Raw genomic sequence first — 19,825 nt, 5'->3', positions numbered from 1 at the left:
ATTTATGTGAATTATATATATATATCAATATTTATCCTATTTGAAATTAAAATGGAAGTTTTATAAATATTAATTCATTTAAAATAATAGTAAACTCATTACATGTTAACATAAATAGTATATTATGAAAAAGAACTATATTTTTCAAAACGAAAGAAATCAGTGAGAAGACTAGCATTATTTTACTTTTTTTGCAAATCTCATTAATGTCTCTCTTAATAAAAGACAGCTGGATTCTCATATCTGCTTCTGCATTTAATCTATTGTGATATATTTTCTCAGTTGAAAGAAAATATGGCCTCAGACATATATAGAGTTGGAAAGGAAAGCGTATTTTAATAGGCAAATAACATCTTAGTTTTATTATAAAAATAATTTTGACCTCAGAGATCCCCAGAAAGGGTCTGAGGGTCCTCCAAGGAATGCAGTGCACATTTTAAGAACCATTGATCTAGTCTATAACATTATCCTGAGGTTATTTTTCTTGGTTATATCCTGGATGACATATATTCATGTACACACATATCAATACTCATCAGTTGTACTTTGCATGTATTTGGAGATTCCTTCCTATATGCTATGTCAAATTGTGCTTGATGTACTAGAAAGTAGACTGGTTTCACTTTCAAAGCCAGTAAAGCAGACACAGTGTTGGCTAGGAACTGGAGTGGGTTATAGGTTATATTTTTTAATATAAGGTTAAAATACTGAGTGATCCTGAATACAGTGAATTGACATGTTTGAGCCTTCTAGTCTCCACCTTTCAAACAGGGATGATTCTGTTGACATACTTGAAGGGCATGATTGTGAAGAGTAATAATGCTTCTAAGGCATTTGGCTTATAATAACAATAGGACTATTGCCTCTTTCTCCATAGGTTATTATATCTTTGACTATATGGAAACAAGTGACAAATGGAGTGGGAGGAGATTACTGCAGGAGAATGCTACCTTGATTCCAGAGAATACAGAACCCTGGCCTGGTAAAAACTGCACTGACCCTGGTAAGAATGAGTTGGCTACTTATCTTGCAAACTGTGGTAGTCTCTTCCAAATGTTATTATTCCACGGGCACACTGTATTAGTGGGATAATTGATTAAAAAAGTGTTCTGTGGTTCCCTGGTCTTCCTTCTTTGAATTCCAAGTAGGTAGTTCAAAGAAAGAGATGTTCTGGAATAATTTCTGCCAGTTGGTAAAAGGACTTATAGGTTAAAAATCCCATTGTTCTGTGAGCAATGTGGGTTGTATGCTTAATCTATTTTTCTCTATCTGTTGGAGCAAGGCAAAAATGAAATGAAAGTAGAGGATATAATTTTTACCCATCTCATGGAGTGGCAGGTGTTGGCAAATGGGTGTGTAAGATTTACTAATGTTGACCTATGACAGGCAATTGAAGTACATTAGGGGGTTTAAAACTACCTCAACATTGTGGGAAATATTATCAATCTTTTTATTTATCTGTCTTCTGTTCATGAGCAGCCTATAAGTATAAGGATGAGGTGGGTAAAGATGTTCTGTGACTTTCTTGGCTATCAAAATGATATTGTATGCCATAGGCTCCCTAATGGAGTATGAAATCACAACCAGGAACTTAAAGTGATTGAGCCAGTTTGGCAGTTATATTAATGGTCATCCTTGAGGGGTGGTTGTGGTGGTGGCTTTATTTAAATTTGAGGTGCTTTAAGAGAGAACTTTAAACATAATTGATCCAACCTTTAACACTGTTTTTAAAATATGGGAGGCAAGGAAGGAAAAGAAGAAATTGTCAGAGATTTTAGAAGGTTTTCCAAGGACAAGTGTTTATTTATCTATCTATCTATTTATTTATTTTTAATTTATGGAATAAAAGAAGCATTTCCATAACACACTATAATAAAAAAGATGTTTACACATGAAATTGTAAATCTACTATACACAACTTGCTATTCCTTTTAAATATACAACAAAATTATTATGTCAATTTCTTTTTTTCTTTTCTTTCTTCCCTTTTTTCCCTCTCCTGAAATGGCCACAAATAGGCATACACACACACACACACACACACACACACACACACACACACACAGATATATATGTAAAATTATTCTATACATCTGTTTATCAGTTCTTTCTCTGAATGTAGATAGCGTCTTCTTTATATTTAATTTGGGCATTTATAATGGTCAAAATAACTTATTTGCTCAAAGTTGTTCTTAAAACAGTATTGCTGTTACTGTATAGAGTGTTCTCTTGGTTCTGTTCATTTCACTCTTCATTATTTCATGCAAGTCTATACATGTTTTTTGAAGATCATAGAGCTTATCATTTCTTCCAGCACAGTAGTATTCCATCATATATCACAACTTGTTCAGCCATTCCCCAATTGATAGGCATCCCTGCGATTTCCAGTTCTTGCCACCACAAAGAGAGCTGCTATAAACATTTTAGAGCATATGTGTTCTTTTCCTTTTTCCATAATCATCTTTGGAAACAGACCTAGTAGTGGTATTGCCATGTCAGAAGGTTTTTTTTTAACCTTTTATTATTTAATTATTATTAATATTTTAAAAATTCTTTGTGTATAATTCCAGATTACTCTCCAAAATGGTTGGATCAGTTCACAATTCCACCAACAATGAATTAGTGTCTCAATTTTTCCGAATCCCAAGTTCTTAGTAGATAGAACTTTCTGTTAGGACTGTTGCTGGTAGGTTTATAGAATGCTTGGAAGCTTCATTGACACTGTCTCTCCAATTGTGATATCTTTTCTAGATTTTAATGTTCCTCTGATAGATGGTCTCAGCCTTCATACACTTTAAAGCCTGGGCAACATGACAAATTTTGGCTCCAAATTCAGAGGTCCACTAGGTTTTTATGTTGTGCCCAAAGACGCAAAGTTTGATGTGGTTGCAAAGTTCTAATTTTTTTTTTCAATACTTCACATTCTCATTGTCCATTGTTGAGTGGACTCAAAAGAAGTTACCTAAATCTATAGAGATTCTGCAAGTAGAACCTCCAAACTGATGGCTGAAATATTGAGAGAAGATCCCTGGTGTCCACTTTTATAGGATCATTGGCATGTCCTTTCCCCAACATCATGTAACAAACACAGAATTTCTTCTTTACCATGTAAAGAATTATTAAATATGTAGGGAGTGTATGTTGGCTAAATATTGAAAATATCATGCCTGGCCTGTGATCATTAGTAGAATTTTCAGGATACTTGAGTGGTTCTTCTTTATTTTAAAATACAATGACATTAAATAGTTACTGAGTTTTTCCTTTTTTTTCCCCCAAGTAGTACGATAATAATTTGCATTCTGCAGTGAAATCTAGGTTAGAAACCTATTTTATTTTCTTTCCTAGAGTCATGTAAATAGTTTTCCTGTTATAGCCAGTTGGGTTGCCAGAATTCAAGAAGTCTGTGTCCTCAATGAGCTTATATTTTATTAGGGGGAAGATTGGAAATACATAAATACAAAGTAATATCAGAAGGGAAAATATTAACAATGGGAGGAGGAGAGGGATGGTATCAGGAAAGACCTGAAGTAGGAGGTGACCACCTGAACTTAGGATTCTAGGAGATGAAGTGAGGTGGGATAATATTCCAGGCAACTGGATTAATGGAGTAAGTAATTGCCTCCTAAAGGTAACCTTTTCTGATCCTCCCAGTTAATGTTTTTCTCTCTCCTTAATTTCTTGTGCTACTTTTTTACATGTTGTAACCCATACCAATCCCTTTTTACCCCACCTCCCTCCCCAAACCCCTAAATATTAACAAATATAGACTCTTTGCTTTCAGGCTGGGATCTTTTAGGTAGCTCTGTAGAATAGGACATAGAGCACTAGATTTGCATTCAGGAAGTCCTGATTCAAAACCTGCCTCAAACACTAATCGTGGGACCCCAGACAAGTCACTTCACCTTTGCTTGCCTCAGTTTCCTCATCTGTAAAATAGGAATAATAACAATACCGGTTGGTTGGTTGCTTGTTGCCCTTCGTGCTTGAAGAGGTCCAAAATGGCATTGCTCTAGGTGGCATATGGCATATGTACGGTACTTTGTAAACCTTAAAGTACTAAATAAATGTTAGCTATTAGTTTTTTTTATTATTATTATGATCACTATTCAGGGTTTTTTGGCTTTATATCATCACTGCTTTGCATATAGTAGGAATTTAATAAATACTCCTTGAATTAAGTTGATTGACGGGGAAAATGCATAGTTTGGATGAGTTTTTATCACTGTCCTGAAATGTTATGCCTAGTGTTACTTCAGGCAAAGTTTTCTGCTTGAATGTACCTTTTCCTTTTTTGATTTTCACAACATAAATATCATAAGGTTTATCAACCTTTCATGCAGTATAATAAGTTTTAAAGGTATAAATTATAAGACTTTAGAACTGAAAGTTAAGTTGGAGATCTTTCAATCTAGTCCCCTCCTTTTATAAATGAAAAAAAAACCCCAAAAACTGAGGCCTAGAGGAGGAAAATGACTTCTCTAACTCTCATAGCTAGTTAGTGGTAGAAATAGGACAAAAAGCGAGATCTTCTGACTCTCAGTCCAGTGCTCTTTCCACAAGAGTGTACTTAAAAATAAGAATAAGTATGATAGCTAAGATAAGTATGATAGCTATGTTCAAGTATGTATTTGAAGGGCTGATATACGGAAGAGGGGTTTAGATTTTTGTTTGGTCCCAGAAAGTAGACCTCAGAACAGTGGGCAGATATAATGAAAATCTTCCTAACAGAGCTTTCCAGAATTTAATGGGCTTCCTCAAGGAACTGTGGGTTTTCCCCTCACCGGGCATTTTTTAGAGGAGGTTAGATGTGCACTTGTCATGCATGTTGTAGAGAGAATACTAGTTTGGGTTTGGACTGTATTAGATGGCCTCTGAGGAACCTTCCACCTCTGAGATTCTGTGATTCTGTCAGTTAACATCTTGAGTTTAATACATACCATGATGAATTATGGCCTCATGTGTTTTTAAATAAAAACTGAATTTTGCTTTATGATATGGCATCTGTTGCTCTGGCTTAACCATTATTAAACAATCTCTCAATCATTAAACTCTCTGAGAGAGGGGGTTTAGACATAAGGAAAGATAAATGTAAGAAGAAAAGACTCCAAGTAAAATTGAGAATTGAGAGAAATGAATCTTTGAGGATTTCCACATCAACTCCATCTCATTTGATTTAATAAGCATTAGTCATCTACAAAGGGTAAAGCATTGTGTACTTAGTCACTGGGGATCAAAATGATGGTCCTGCTTTTAATGAGTTTGTAGTCTGTTAAATGAATGTAATACACACACACACACACACACACACACACATACATACACACACACACGATACAAGGTAAAAGTGATGAGGGCAAAAAAAGTATGCAGTTTTAGTCAAGGAAATCAAAAACAGACTTCATGAAGAGATGGTACCTGAATGTGGCCTGGAGGACAAGGTTCTCAATACATAAGGAGGAGGCGGCGGCGGCGGCGGCAGCAGCAGCAGCAGCAGCAGATGGAGAGTATATATCCTAGGTATAAAGGATTAGCTGTGTGAATGTTTAGAGGCAGAGGAGGGCATATTTAGGAGAATTATAGAGAATTATAGAATGAAGACTATGGGAAAGGGAGTAGTCTGAAATCTGATTGGAAAAGGAGGTTGACACCATGTTGTGGAGGTTCTTAAATTCTAAGCCAAGGAGTCATAGCTTATCTTACAATTAGCATGGTATTGTGAAATGAGTTCTGGGTCTGGAATTAGAGGACCTTGGTTCAGATACAGTTTCTGTTTCTTACTACGTGTATGACCTTGGGTCACTTTACCTCTATGGGCTTCAGTTAGTCACATGTAAAAGAAGGCTGTGGACTAGGTAGTCTCCAAGGTTTCTTATACTCTATTCATCCTGTGAATTAATAGGGAAAGCTTTTGAACATGGGAGTGGGTTAGAAAGTCACACAGTCAGGTTAGGAAGATTATTTTGGCTGCTCTGTAAAGAATGGATTGGAGAGGAGAGAGAGGAGAGGAACAGGGAAATAGATTATTAGAATGGTCTGGCTAAAAGAAAGAAGGGTCTGAAAAACTAGAATGGGGGCAGTGTGAGTTGGAGAGCATGGGAATGATGTGGAAATTAATCAATAGTGCTTAGCAACTGATTGGCTCTGGTTGTTGGTGGAGGAGAGAAGGAGGATGACTGAGGTTTCAGGTCTGGGTGACTGGAACAATGGTGGTATTCTGGAAAGAAACAGGGGGAAAATTGAAGGGTCTTAGTGGGCTGTAAGATAATGAGTTGTGTTTCAAACATCTTGAGTTTGAGGTACTGGCAGGAATCCAATTGGAGATGCTCAGCAGCCAGGAGGCTGCTGAAGAGAATTCAATCTTCTCTTTGGAGGTGTAGCCTGAAAAGCCAAGAACTTAATATGACTACTAATATGCATGTAGGGAACAGTCATCAAAGGGAACATATTTATAGCCTTTAATAAGAAAGGGTCAAAAAGGGAAGCAGCGTCACATTCTATGTGCATGCAGCAACTTTACCAAGTGTTAGCATGGAAGAGAAGGGGCTTGTATACAGCTTTTTGTCTGCCTGGCATGTAGTGGCAGCTTTCATGGTTCTGGTCTTGAAGTAATATCATTTTTAATCTGTTTTCCACCTATAACTTGATGGGAATGGAAGTTAGAAGTAAGAAAATGCTATATTTCTTTTAATCATCCTTATTGCCTTTTGTAACGGAATGAAGGGAGCAAGCAATGAAATCACGTACTTCCATTCTGATTTTATCCATGTCATTCATTGAATTTGAAGGCTTTGGATGGTTTGGTGGAGGGGGAGAGATAGGGAGAAGTGGGGGGGGAGAGAGAGAGGGAATGGGAGAACAAAAGGAAGAGGAGAGAGGGAGTTCTCATGCTGATGGTAGTGATATTTTTCTAGTCTCCATCATTTACCTTACCAGGAAATGCTTTTCTAGGAGTGATAGACAAAACTAAAATGAAGGAAACATTTTAAAATTGTTTCAAAGGTGGAAATGACTCAGTCTCAGTAGATAGAAGGAAAGAAGTTCCAAGAAGTCAAGAATAGCACAAGAAAACAAGATGACTAGTAGTGGCTCTGGAGCAGGATGAAGAGTAGAATGCATAGATAAGAGAAATTGAGGGAGAATAGGGAGGGAGCCAATTAATTAGGCTTTTGAAATGCAAATACCCCTTGGATGGGTAATACACTAATTCAATTTAGTTTATAAGATCTTCTTCCTCCTTATAAAGCCCTTAGGAAATATAGGACTAGAGGGTCCCAGGTTGGGAAATGGTGAAGAATGGGAGATGTGAATGCAGGCCCATAACCAGGTCTCTTGAAAAGTATCACCAACATGCATAAGAACTTAGCTGAGAAGAGATGTGGAAGGGGAGGAGATGTTAAGCTTCTTGGAGGGAAAATAGAGAGCTTGGGGCATCAGTGTAGAACTATTGCTGTGGAAGCTGTGTGAAGTGGAGTAGAGTAGGGGAGTGGTCAAGGTAGAGGAGGAGCTTTCTTTTGAAATGAATTATTCTTGTTAACTAGGTGCTTGTCTCTATTACTCAGGTGCTATTGACGGACTTTGAATGTCATCACCACTTTCTAAATTAGGCACCATGGGAACAAAATTCTGATCACCCTACTCTAGTTTTGGCTCTGTGTGAAAAACACCAGACAGACATTTTGCCTACTCCATAAATGTGGCAAAAAGATTGCCTTGAACCCAGGAGATATTTCTTTCTATCTTTCTTTCTATCATCTATCTATCTATCTATCTATCTATCTATCTATCTATCTATCTATCATCTATCTATCTATCTGTCTGTCTGTCTATCCATCCATCTTTCTATCTATCCATGCATCTATACACACACATATATGTATATATAATTGTCTTTTCTTCTGTATAATCAAACATGAAGGCTGTTTCAAAATAGTCTTGTGGCCTACAAATGTTGCGGCCCATAAAATGTTCACAAATTTATCCTCACACTTACTAGGATCTTCATGATAAGGTTTCTAATTTCAGTGAACAGTTGCAGGCAGAAATAGCGTGAAACTAATTTGGTTGGCATTTAATCCTGTTGAATTCCTCTTCTCTTTCCTAACACCTGTTTTTTATTTTTTAAGGTTAGTTAAGTTTCTCTTCCAGGGTCTCTGGGCCTGTGGTAATTTATGTAGTCAATTGAATGGGAATGTTTCTAAGTGAAGGTCCCATGCTTAGATCCTTATCCCGCCCCCCCCTTCTCCCATCTTTTGCCTGATGCAGTGGAAAACCAGTCTAGTTCTACCCAACTTGCATTATCCTTTTAATTTACAAATTATTCCCATCCCTTTCCAAATTCAGAAGCCCTGGGGGGAAGTAGACAAAGTTGAATATGAATGGAACAGTGAGCTGTGTTATCAATGGAGCATTATCTTTGTGGAAAATTAATTGAAAGCAACCCTATTATGTTCATCATAAGCCTTTCACCTTCATTTTTCCTATATAAAGTTTTCAAGATTTAGAGCTGGCTGTTTCCTCCCCTCCCTCTCCCCCCTTGCCCAACTTTCTGGGGTTAATTTGGAGTAACTGATCTATCTGAGGCAGCAAGAGTTAAAAAAAAAAGAAAAGAAAAAAAGCTGGATAGATTACTTACTGTAGTTCAGCAACCAAGTGACATTTCTGAAAGTGGAATTGTGTGGAGAAGATATGTGCCAGTGTTAATTAGGAAGAGGCCTAAGAGGCCACTATAGTCAAATAGGATGAAATAGCAAGTCAAGGATTTTCTACTTTATGTTAATGAACAATTTTGAAGTCTTGAGCTCAGAGAGGAAAAAGACCAATAATATGCATTTCAAACAGTCTGGGCAGCACTTAAGACACTCGTTGCTGTGGAGCCCTTCCGAACCACTGGTGAGTCTCTGAGAGCAGCCTCTGTAGTCAGCTTGCCCCAATGAAGAGTAGCCTGTCTACTTGAGGCTCAGGGAAAGGGAGGGGATGATGAAGCTTCCTTAAGGGTTCATAAATGCAACTTTATTTTATAAGGCTATAAACTTTTGGAGAACATTGATGTACAATATATGATCTGGTCCTTGGAATAACCCCATGAAATGGGTTACATGATGCAACATGACACACTTTGAAGAGTACTGGGTTTTGGAATCAGAAGCCCTGGGTTTGAATATGGCTTTGCTACTTGCTACCTTTGTGGGTTTTGGGCATCTCTGAACATCTACCCTCACCTTTAAAAGAGTGGGTTAGACTAGAAGATTTCTAAAGGCCTTCCCATGTCTAATACTATGCTCTTGTGCACTGACTTTCAGCCCAGTGCTTTTTCTGTCATACTAGTTTGCCCTCCCCTTAGCTCTAAGAATTGCCTTTATGCTTTGAACCATGGCAATAAATCCAGAGTATTGGGAAGCCAGTGATGGCCCATCTTGTCCCATTCCAAAGTCTACAGATACAAGTAACAAATATTACCCTCATTCATTAGTCAGGTCTATAAAGGATCTTATAATCACAGTATTCTGGAGTTGGAAGAGGCTATCTAGTTCAACTCATACTTGAGCTAGAATCTTCTCTGCAGCATACCTGAGAAATGGACATCCATCCTTTGTTTGAAGACCTAATGTCAGAGTAGTATCTTCTAAATCCTGAGGAAGTCCTTTCTCTTTTTCGATATATTTGATTGTTAGGTTTTTTTTCTTTTCCTTAAATTTATCAATTAATCCACAAGCATTTATTACATGCCTGTTACATTCTAGGCCCCGGGAATAAAAGGACAAAAATGAAAAAAATCCCTACGCTCAAGAGAAACAAGATGTATATGGGAGAAACAACATGCACATAAATAATTGATATGTATGAAATAAATAGAAGGTAATTTTCGGGGCCAGAATCTTCCTCTTTCTAATTTTTAAGCCTTGTTCCTTGTCCTGACTTCTAAGATTAAGCAGAACAAGTCTAATCCACAAGTCTTCCACTTGACAGCCCTTCAAATAAATACCAGAAGATAGCTATCACTTCCCAACCTGTATTCCCCCCATCCTCCCATGTCCAGTTCTTGCACCAGATTCTCATATTGAGGGATCCCAAGGTCCTTCACCATTTCTGGTTTCACTCCTCTGAATACTGTCCAGTTGATCAATGTCTTTCCTGAAATGGGGCACTCAGAACTCAATTTAATAGTCCAGCTGTCTGATCAGGGTAGAGTGGATATTGTTGACCTTATTATGATTTTTGAAGTAGATGGACTTGACAAAGGGTGAAATTTTAAAAAGAACCCAAGAATAGAGTGATAAAATAACAATTTTCTTCTTCATCTTAAACAATTTAATTCCAGAGAAAGAAAGAAAACTCAAACAAAAGCTCGTATTAATTACTAGTGATGAGATTGGCATCCTGGATTATGAAGCTAATGGAGTTCTTGAATTCTCTTCCAATACCCCCATGTAGTATTTCCCTGTCTCCTTAGGGGAAGCAGTTATTGCTAGAAACAAATTTTCCCTTGGGAAATACAAGGAAGAAGTTTTACCACCATGAAAATATTTTTTAAAAAATAAAATAGGGTGGGAATGTTTCTGACTTGCCCTATCTGTTGATCTAATCTATGTGGTTTAGCCCTTGGTTAACTAAGAGATCACCTCTCCCACTGAGAAGTCATTGAGGTACTTCTGTAAAGATTCTCGAGGGACTGAGGCAGACAAAGTGATTGCTTAAAAGTGTCAGCTTCATGGTAGAATGAAAATAATTGCCAGAATGTTTTGTTAAAAGCAACTTGCATACACTATCTGTTTTGGGCCTCATAATGACCCCTTAATTTGGGGTAGGTACTATAGGGATTGTTATTCCTATTTCATAGATGAGAAAACTGAGTCTCAGAGTTTCATAGTAGACTGTATCAGATGGGATGACAATAGATCCCACATGCTAGTCACTCCATCTTAGAGATTTTTTTTCCCTTCCACATTCTATAGCTCCCTTTGGTCCTTGTGTTCCTCAGAAGATTTACATGGTAGCCTCAGAGGTCCCTTCTAATTCTGAGATCCTGTAATTCTATGATTGGCTTTCAGCATGTAATTATTATGTTCAGGAATACTCATTAGCAGATTGAGGGTTCAAAGTCATGTTTAGATGTGATGTGGGTCCCCGGACCATCTATGATCCCAGGTGAGAGTGAAGATGGGAAATGCATTGTTTGGTGCACCCCTTTCCCTACTACCATTTTTATATTCATGAAATCTTAGCAGCAGCTTTCAAGGGGGAAATGAATTTACAAAAGATCAGTTTAAAGGAATCTTGAATGTGAAAACCAGGAGGAATTGGATTAGACTTTGCCTACTAGTATGTATGTGTGCGTGCGTGTGTGTGTGTATGTATATATGTGTATACACACATGTGTGCACATGTGTATATGGAGTAGGATTTGCAGGTGAATTGTATCTTTAGCCCAAGCAGCTACATTTGCTCCCTTGCTAAGCCATTAGTGATCCTTCTTCCCTATTTCGTGCCTCTTCTGTTACACCCTAAGGATGACTCTGCCTGGGGTCTACACCTTAGTTCAAATTTTTCTATGAAGGTGGAGAATAGTTCAGCAACTTTCTTCTGCATGTGTGTAGATAGATGCTGTTACGTGGTGCCATGAATAAGTAGCTGGTTAGAATGCTAAAGCTACCAAGGCCCCAGGAACAATGTGAAATCCATTACTGTGGCTGAAATTTCTGTAATAGAACATTAAGCCCCCTGAATGAAAGATTAGTGACCTTTTTAAAAGACAGTCTTTCAGCGACAAAATGGATTTGTGACCAGCTCAACTATGTATTAAACCCTAGCACCTTTTTTGTGCTGAGCCTGCAGTTGGAGGTGTGATAGCTCAGTCCTCAAAAGACTTCAGGTCATTGAAATTGGATGGACATTGTTCTGAGAGGTTAACAAAAAACACTCAAAAATGAATTGGTTGTTGAAATTATGAGTTGCTTCCAAATTTTCTTCTTGGGGTAAGGGGGGGTGTTGAAAATTCAAAGGTAAAGTGTAATAATAATAATAATAATAATAATAATAATAATATAACAACAATAATAACAATAGTAATACTAATAACTACTGATATTTGTATAGCACTTTAAAGTTAACAATGTGTTTTTCATAGGTACTGCAGGCATTGTTATAGTGCCTGTAGTGACCTTTGGCCCACATTCTCTGGGGCACCCTTCTCAGTGGTCATGACATCTCAGTCTCTTCACTGCCCCACTACTTTAGGGTTGCTTACTTGCATATCAGTTCTTTAAGCAGTAGCTTTTCCACTAGCATTGCTGGGGCTGATTGGATATCAGGACCTGGCCATGCTTAAACCCCTGGATTAAAGGGGAACAAATGGGATTGCCCAGATCCTGTTCAAGCCCCTCTGGGCAAAACTGCGGTAGCACTTTCACCTGAGGGCTCCACATCCCACTGATGGCCCTTCCCATCCCTGCCTGATTGTACATACTAAATAGACCTTGCTTGAACACAAGGTTCTTGTTTCCTAAGCACCTTTTAAAGGAATTTTCCTTGGACATAATAAACCTGTAGTACTGAGGCAGGTGGTTCTCCTCCCTTCTGCCTTCCTGTATTATCCCATTTGAGGGTAGACAGCCCAATTTACAGATGAGGAAACGGAAGCTCAGATAAGTTAAATTACTTGCCCAGGGTAACAGACCTAGTATACATCAGAGACAAGATGTGAATCTGGGGCTTTCTACATGAAGTACTTTATCCATTGTGCCATTGATAGGTTTGAAACCATACACATTGTAGGCACAAACCACATATATCTAGTAGGTACAGTAGACATTCTGGCAGGGGTCTGCTCAAACTGAAAGGCCTGTGGAAAAAATTGGAATTATTAAAAAATGTTTATGGTTAAAATCTATAAATAATTTCTTTTGAATTTATATAGCAAAGACAGGAACTATATATATGAAGAAGTAGAGTCATATGGCCCTGCATATATATGCCCTATGATAGATAGATAGATACATACATACATACATACATAGAAAAGGCGCTATTTTTTTTCCCATATTACCAAGTGCCCACCATATGTGAAAGCATTAGCAATCTCCATCCCAGCTGCCTCCTAAGTCTTCCTTGTAAAATGTAGATTCCAGGTAGATCAAGATTCTGCCTTGTGGGAAGAAAAAGGAGAGCAGTGTCATTGTATCACAGAATATGTGGAGGAGATGATGGAGTAAAGCATAAGAATATTAGAAAGTTAGGGAGGAATATAAAGGGCTTTAAACCCCAATCAGAGGATTTTTGTATTTGATTCTGGAGATGATAGGGAGCTACTGGAGTTTATTGAATGGAGGTGGAGGAGTGGTGACATGATCAGACCAGCACTTTAGGAAGATCAGTTTGCCAGCTGAGAATGAAAAAAAATCTTTATACATTTTAAAACATTGAATAAATTTTAGTTATCATTACCAGCTGTTAATCCTTCCAGGTAGTCTTAAAAGTGGCCCCTTCTGTCTGTGCTGGGATCAATCTGGCTTAATGTTGTGAATTCAGTGTCCTGGACAGAAAGACCTTTATTACTCATGTTCATCAATAAGAAAATAGATATCAGATTGGTGAAGGAAAATAACCATCTTTAGCAGTGTTCTTGAAATGGTTTTTATGTTAAATCTTTAAAAATGATTGGTGACTGAGAATCAATGATTCCTTGTTCCCTCTGGGTAGATGCTTTGAGGTGATGGGGAAGGTGGAAGGAACATTGAGCTAACCCATTATTCCAGTCCATTCTGCATCTATTAAGGGTTTATTTGCCTATTTCAGCTGCAAAGGAGTACCTATTTTCCTCTCCCCAACTGAGTAGTTTAAAAATTGTTTAATATTTTGGAATGTCTACCCTAACATAAGAAGGCCATTTAATTGGGTTCCCAACTTCCCCCGTGTGTGTATGTGTTTATATTGCTGCATAAAGGCATCAAGGCTCATTCCATTAGTTTTCACTGCATCATAATGTGTATTTGTAAAGTGCTAAAGGCTTGCCAAATAATCGTGCTTGGAGTATTGGTGCTCAGACTCAAATTGTAGAGAAACCATTCACATCAGAAAGGCTGATGGTTGGCCTATTAAAGTGGAAAAGTTTTCAGGAAAATAAAGAATGAAGAAATTGTCTCTCCATCTCTATCTCTGTCTTGATTTCTCTGGTTTGAGAGAATGTGGTGTCTGGAAAGGACCTTGGGCCTCTACTCAGAAAAGAGCTGGGTTCAAATCCCATATTTACTGCTGAATTGTGTTGATTTCAGGGCAATCTACTTAATTTCTTTGAGATTTAGCTACTTTATCTCCAAAATGCAGGGGTTTTTTTTCCTGTTGTTGAGTTGTTTTTCAGTTGTATTAGGCTTTCCATGACCTTATTTGGGGGTTTTCTTGGCAGAGATACTGGAGTGGTTTGCCATTGCCTTCTCCAGCTCATTTTACAGATGAGAAAACTGAGGCAAACAGGGTTAAGTGACTTGCCCAGGGTAACACAGCTAGTAAGTGTCTGAGGATGGATTTGAACTCATGAAGATGAGTCTTCCTGATTTTCAGACTAGTGTTCTATTCACTGTGCCACCAAGTTGCCCTAGAGCAGCTAGGTGATATAATGGATAGAGATCTGGACACCTGCCATTAGGAAGACTTGAGTTCAAATACAGCCTTACATATTTATCAGCTGTGTGACCCGGGATAAATTATTTAACCACTGTCTGCCTCAGAAACATGGGGTTAATACTAGCACCTACCTCCCATGGTTGTTGTGAGGATAAAATAAGATCTTTGTATAGCACTTTGCAAACTTTAAAACTACATCATAATTATCATTTTTAAGATGATAAACTCAAGTAATTAGATATCTTATTATCACCCTCTCCCTACAAATATATATACACACACATATAACATATACACACATATATAACATGTAATATATTATAGATAACACTTTAAAATGTGATGTGTTAACATTTTCTCCATCACTTGCTTAAGTCTAGATGATCAACAAAACAATATTTCAAGCCCCAATTTATAATATTTTCTGTTTTCTGAAGTATAAATGCTTCCTCTGAAAATTTAACAGTCAACTCTTAAGAGCTGGTATAAGCTGGTTCCAACGTACCCTTACTTTCCAGCCATGTTTCTATGACCACATCTATGGTATTATACTCTTTAAAGGTCTTCGAAAGCACAGCTTCTTCAGCCTTCCTGGGAAATGTTGTATATATGGTACAATGAGTCATTATCTTAGTCTTACTTAGAATAGGGAGGTGTGAATTTCTCAGAATTCCCAAAGTTTCCAGCTTGGAAAGCAAGTTTTTGACTTGAAGGAGGCAGGCATAAGGTTCCCAGTTGTTTAGATAGGGGACAGGTTAGAAACCTGAGCAGTATGCTTAGCATCTGACCCAGAGCTCCAGAAAATGATGGAATTCAATAGTGCCAGCTACTTTATATCCTATGCAGGGCTGATTCTCTGTAGAGTTGGTAGCAGCAGCTGGTGAGGTAGCATTCTTTGCTGATCACCACCACCCTGGGAATCTGTAGAGAGCCCTGCCTGCCTTTTTGTAAAGCTGGAAGAGACCTCAGAGGCCATCTGGTCCAACCCTCATTTTACAGTTGAGGAAACTGAGGCAGGAGAAGTTGGTTGACATGTTCCAGATCATAGAAAGAGTAAGCATCAGAGCTGCTTCTATCTGTTATGCCCTTCACTCAGGTGGTAGGGCAAGAAGGAACAGAACATTCAATTACTTTCTTTTCTTTTTCTTTTAAAAAAGAGGTTTTATTGATTTTTTTTTCTTTTATATCTTTCCAATGGCATTTCCCTCCTCAATAGAACCTTCTCTTCTCACAAAGAACTCTAGGTAAACAGAACATACCAGCGCATTGGTCTGGACATGACTGACAGGGTATGCCTCATTCTCCATCTATTGTATATTGCCTCTCTCTAGAGAAAAGAGAGGCCTGTGTTTCTCTTCCAGAGATCAGATTCATGTCAACAAACATTCAATCCAATAAGCATTTATTAAGTATCTACTCTTGTGTAAGTCTGTGTCTCAGCCACAGTGAGTTAGGTGAGGTTAGAGGAAGAGAAAGGAAAATAAGTATTTTTATTAAGCATCTACTAGGTGCCAAGTCACTGTGCTAAGCTCTTTAAAACTATCTCATTTGAAAATATGATATGGTAATGAGGCAACACAGTAGATACTTAATAGTCCTTGCCCACAGGAATTTTTATATTCCTTTATTCTACTTAGGTGACTTTTAAATTTTCTTCCAACTCAAAGATTCTAACATCTATGTTTTACTGACTGTTAGATGTGACTCTACATTGAGGACAGCATTGTAGAGATCCAATCACAGAAGCTTTTCTTCCCAAGTGTTCCCTCAACAAATCCACTCTGTTTGTCCAGCTGTTGGCTAGGTAAGTAGAAAGGAAGAAGCAGAGGAAAAACACCATATTTTATGCTAAGTAGGCAGTGTAGGCCTGAAGGTTGGGCAGTAAGAACATCATGGATCTCAATCAGAGCCTGGCATAGATGTTTCTGTTGTTTAAGAACATTGCTAACTTGATTTTTAATGGTTGAGTCTGGACCCCCTTTTAAATGTATGTCAGAAAATGATGGAAAGGGGACAGCTAGGTGGCACAGTGGATAGAGCACTGGCCCTGAAGTCAGGAGGACCTGAGTTCAAATATGGCCTCAGACCAAATACTTGACACTTACCAGCTGTGTGACCCTGGACATGATGGAAAGTGTTCACAGACCTTTTATTTGGGATATTTGGGATAGAGAGGAAGAGTAGGGAATTAAGAAATAGGATGATGAAGGCAAAGAAGTAAATATATTTGAAAGAGCCCAGAGTCCTGGATTCAAGTATCAGCTCTCTCACTAACTAATCCCAAGACCTTGGTTAAACTACTTTACCCTTCTGGCTATCAATTTCCTCATCTGCAAAATGAGATTGTTGGAATAAATGACCTGTAAGGATCCTTTATCGCTCAAGCAAGCTGTGAAACCTATTGAGATAACTGCTTCATGCTTTTAGGCTCTGTCTAAATTAAACTCATACCTCCCGGGTTCCCGCAGTCATGTTGGCCCTTTTTTCTACATTGCAAAAAAAAGTAATGATAAGGCTCACATTATCTTTTTTTTTTATGCTATGTTGGATTTACAATCTCATCAGGTAACAACAGGCAACAAGCATTTTTAAGTGTTCACTCTGCTTGGCACTTAAGAACTGGGGATACTAATTCAAGGAAAAAGATAGTGCCTGCCCTCAAGGAGTTTACATTCTAATAGAGAATAATGCATAAAAGGCAGTGTGGGCAGGCATTGATTTACTTCTGCTTTCCAGTCCTGTGCTGTTTATTTTTTTTAAATGCCTTGCTATAAATCAGCCACAGGGGATCCCCTCTGTGTGCCTTGTAGATCTCTTGATGTTGTGCTGACTTGGCAATCCTTGCAACTAATGTCATACCATGTGGGGAAAATCCTGGAAGAACCAATTGTGTTGTAGCAATTTGGATTTTATCGTGCACCTTAATGAATTTCATTTTCATTTGATGGATACAATTACTATTTTAGACTGGGACTGAATAACCTACTACAGGTTATTTTATCAAATTCCTTTAGAAACAGGAAAGAGTGATATGTTGTGCAGAACAACCAACAATTTATTCTGTATACAACAGAATATCAGAGTGGAAAAAATATTTTCAAAGTGCAGTGTCAATATCTTACATAAAGTGAATTTAAATTCCCTTTCCATGCACTTGGATGCTAATTTTTTTTCCCCAAGTGTAGACTTACTCCTCATTTTCCAAGAAAGAATTTTCTGAAACTAGAACTTCATATCTGATGTTAGGGTTATCCCTATCTGCATATCTAATTTTATGCCTGAGATGTTAGTATTTTCAGCTCACTTTATATGTGAGCAGCATAAGCAGCGTATAGCTGACCCCTGGCTTCTACCCACTGACCCACTGCTACTTTGGCCCAGAGAAGGCAGGAAACTGAAGAGACAGAGCCATGTGTTTCATCCTGAGACCAAAGATCTGTAACATAAAATCAGCAAAGAGGAAACAGGTGGTTACCTTATCTCTGAGCTCAGGTGGGTGAAAAGACTAGATTTAGGTTTGGCATCCTGGGACTCCCCATGTTACAGTTTGCTTTGAATCTTAATGGAACATCAACATTCATCTTAATTTTTTTAAAGGAAGTTTTCTTTTCCAAATGCAATCCCTGCTTAACTGGAAACTTTTAGGACATTAACCCACATTTGCATCCTTACAAAATAAATTTTAATTTAGATCTAGAAACGTTCTTGACTCTTCCAATGTTCTCTGTGGGTCTAGCATTTTTATGATTTCCATATTCGAGGGTCTGTGAGACTACTAGGATGAATTGAAATGAAATTGCATTTTCTTTTTGCAAGAGCTGTGAGATAACTTCTGTTTCTCCTCTAATTCAGGAGAGTGAAACATGGGACTCTCAAGCTTCCCTACTTCAAGGTGCTCTGTGTATAGGAATTAAGGCTTATAATGTGAAAGATCCATGAGCTGACAACACAAAGATCACCTATATACATATATATATCTACATATATATATATATATATGTATATATATATGTATATATATTTAAATTAACAGGCATTTATTTTTCTTCTACCCACCCCCTCCAATATGAGAAAAGAAGAAAAACAAAACTCCTTTTAAAACAAATATACATAGTCAAGCAAAACAATTTCTTGTATTGACTATGCCTTATTCTGCATCTTGAGGTCCTCATTCTCTGTCTCAAGATGGGTAGCATGCTTCATCAGTCCTCTAGAATTGTAATTGGTCACTTCAATGATCAGAGTTCTGAAGTCTCTTCAAGTAGTTTGTCTTTACAATGTTGCTATTAGTATATATATTGTATTTCTGCTTCCACTTGCTTCACTTACTTTGTGTCAGTTCAGACAAGTGTTCAAAGGTGTCTCTGAAACTGTACCTTTCATAATTTTTATGGCATAACAACATTTAACCATATCCACATGCCATAATTTGTTCAGATGTTCCCCCAATTGATTGAGACCCCCTTAGCTTCCAGTTTTTTGCCACTATAAAAGGATGGCTATAAATACTTTTGTCCAAGGAAAGAATTTAGTAGAATTTGTCTTCTTGAATATTCTCTTTTTTTATATCATTGCAGATGTATCACTGTCATATTCATTCCTTAGCCATAAACCCATTGCAAACCAAGACTAGAGCTCAGGAAAAAAATCATTTAAATTTATCTGGCACTTGAAGATTTGCAAATCGTTTTCCGCATGATATCTCTGTGTGTAAGCTTATGTTGTAAGTAAGGTTATGCAAGTATTGTTCTTCCTATTTTAAAGATAAGGAAACAGATTTTGAGAGTGGAATTAAAGTCAGGTCTTATTCATGCTAACTACTACATTACAATATGTTTCAACTTGGCCAAAAAAAAAAAAACTGACTTATCAATATTGTCTTGTGAGGTACAACGAAGTAGAAGAATGTGGGAGGGAATGGGGAGGGAATGAGAAGAAGGACTGGGTGAAAGGCACTTATTTTAGTTTTCTCAGGACCTGTAGTTACTATGGCCTTTTTCTATGCACTATGATTTAGCTATTTTAGAATGATCTGAACTTTATGACTTAATGGATTTTTTGTGTCTTAATGCAAAGTGACAGTTGTACTTCTAAATTAAACAATTCTTTGACTACTTTGGAATATTTGTTCAGAAGACCTCTGCTGGGCTGTTCATAGGGCTTCACAGATGGATTAAATGCTGTCATTCAGTTGTCACCTCTGTGAAAA

At 37.6% G+C, this 19,825-nt stretch overlaps 1 protein-coding gene across 2 annotated transcripts in view; it reads left to right on the top strand.

Annotated features, from left to right (window-relative positions):
* Positions 1-19,825, top strand: part of SLC24A3 (solute carrier family 24 member 3) — a 745,252-nt gene that overhangs the window by 102,428 nt on the left and 622,999 nt on the right. For both annotated transcript variants that reach the window (XM_020986733.2, XM_020986740.2), the window contains exon 2: positions 878-1,003. In XM_020986733.2, coding sequence (XP_020842392.1) covers positions 878-1,003 — 126 coding nt within the window. The remainder of the gene's footprint in view (positions 1-877; positions 1,004-19,825) is intronic.

The sequence above is a fragment of the Phascolarctos cinereus genome, unplaced genomic scaffold (assembly GCF_003287225.1).
Source record: "Phascolarctos cinereus isolate Bilbo 61053 unplaced genomic scaffold, phaCin_HiC Scaffold_2;HRSCAF=192, whole genome shotgun sequence".
Classification (NCBI taxonomy): Eukaryota; Metazoa; Chordata; class Mammalia; order Diprotodontia; family Phascolarctidae; genus Phascolarctos; species Phascolarctos cinereus.
Note: the sequence above shows the minus strand (reverse complement) of the source record. Positions and strands in the feature narration are given on the sequence as shown.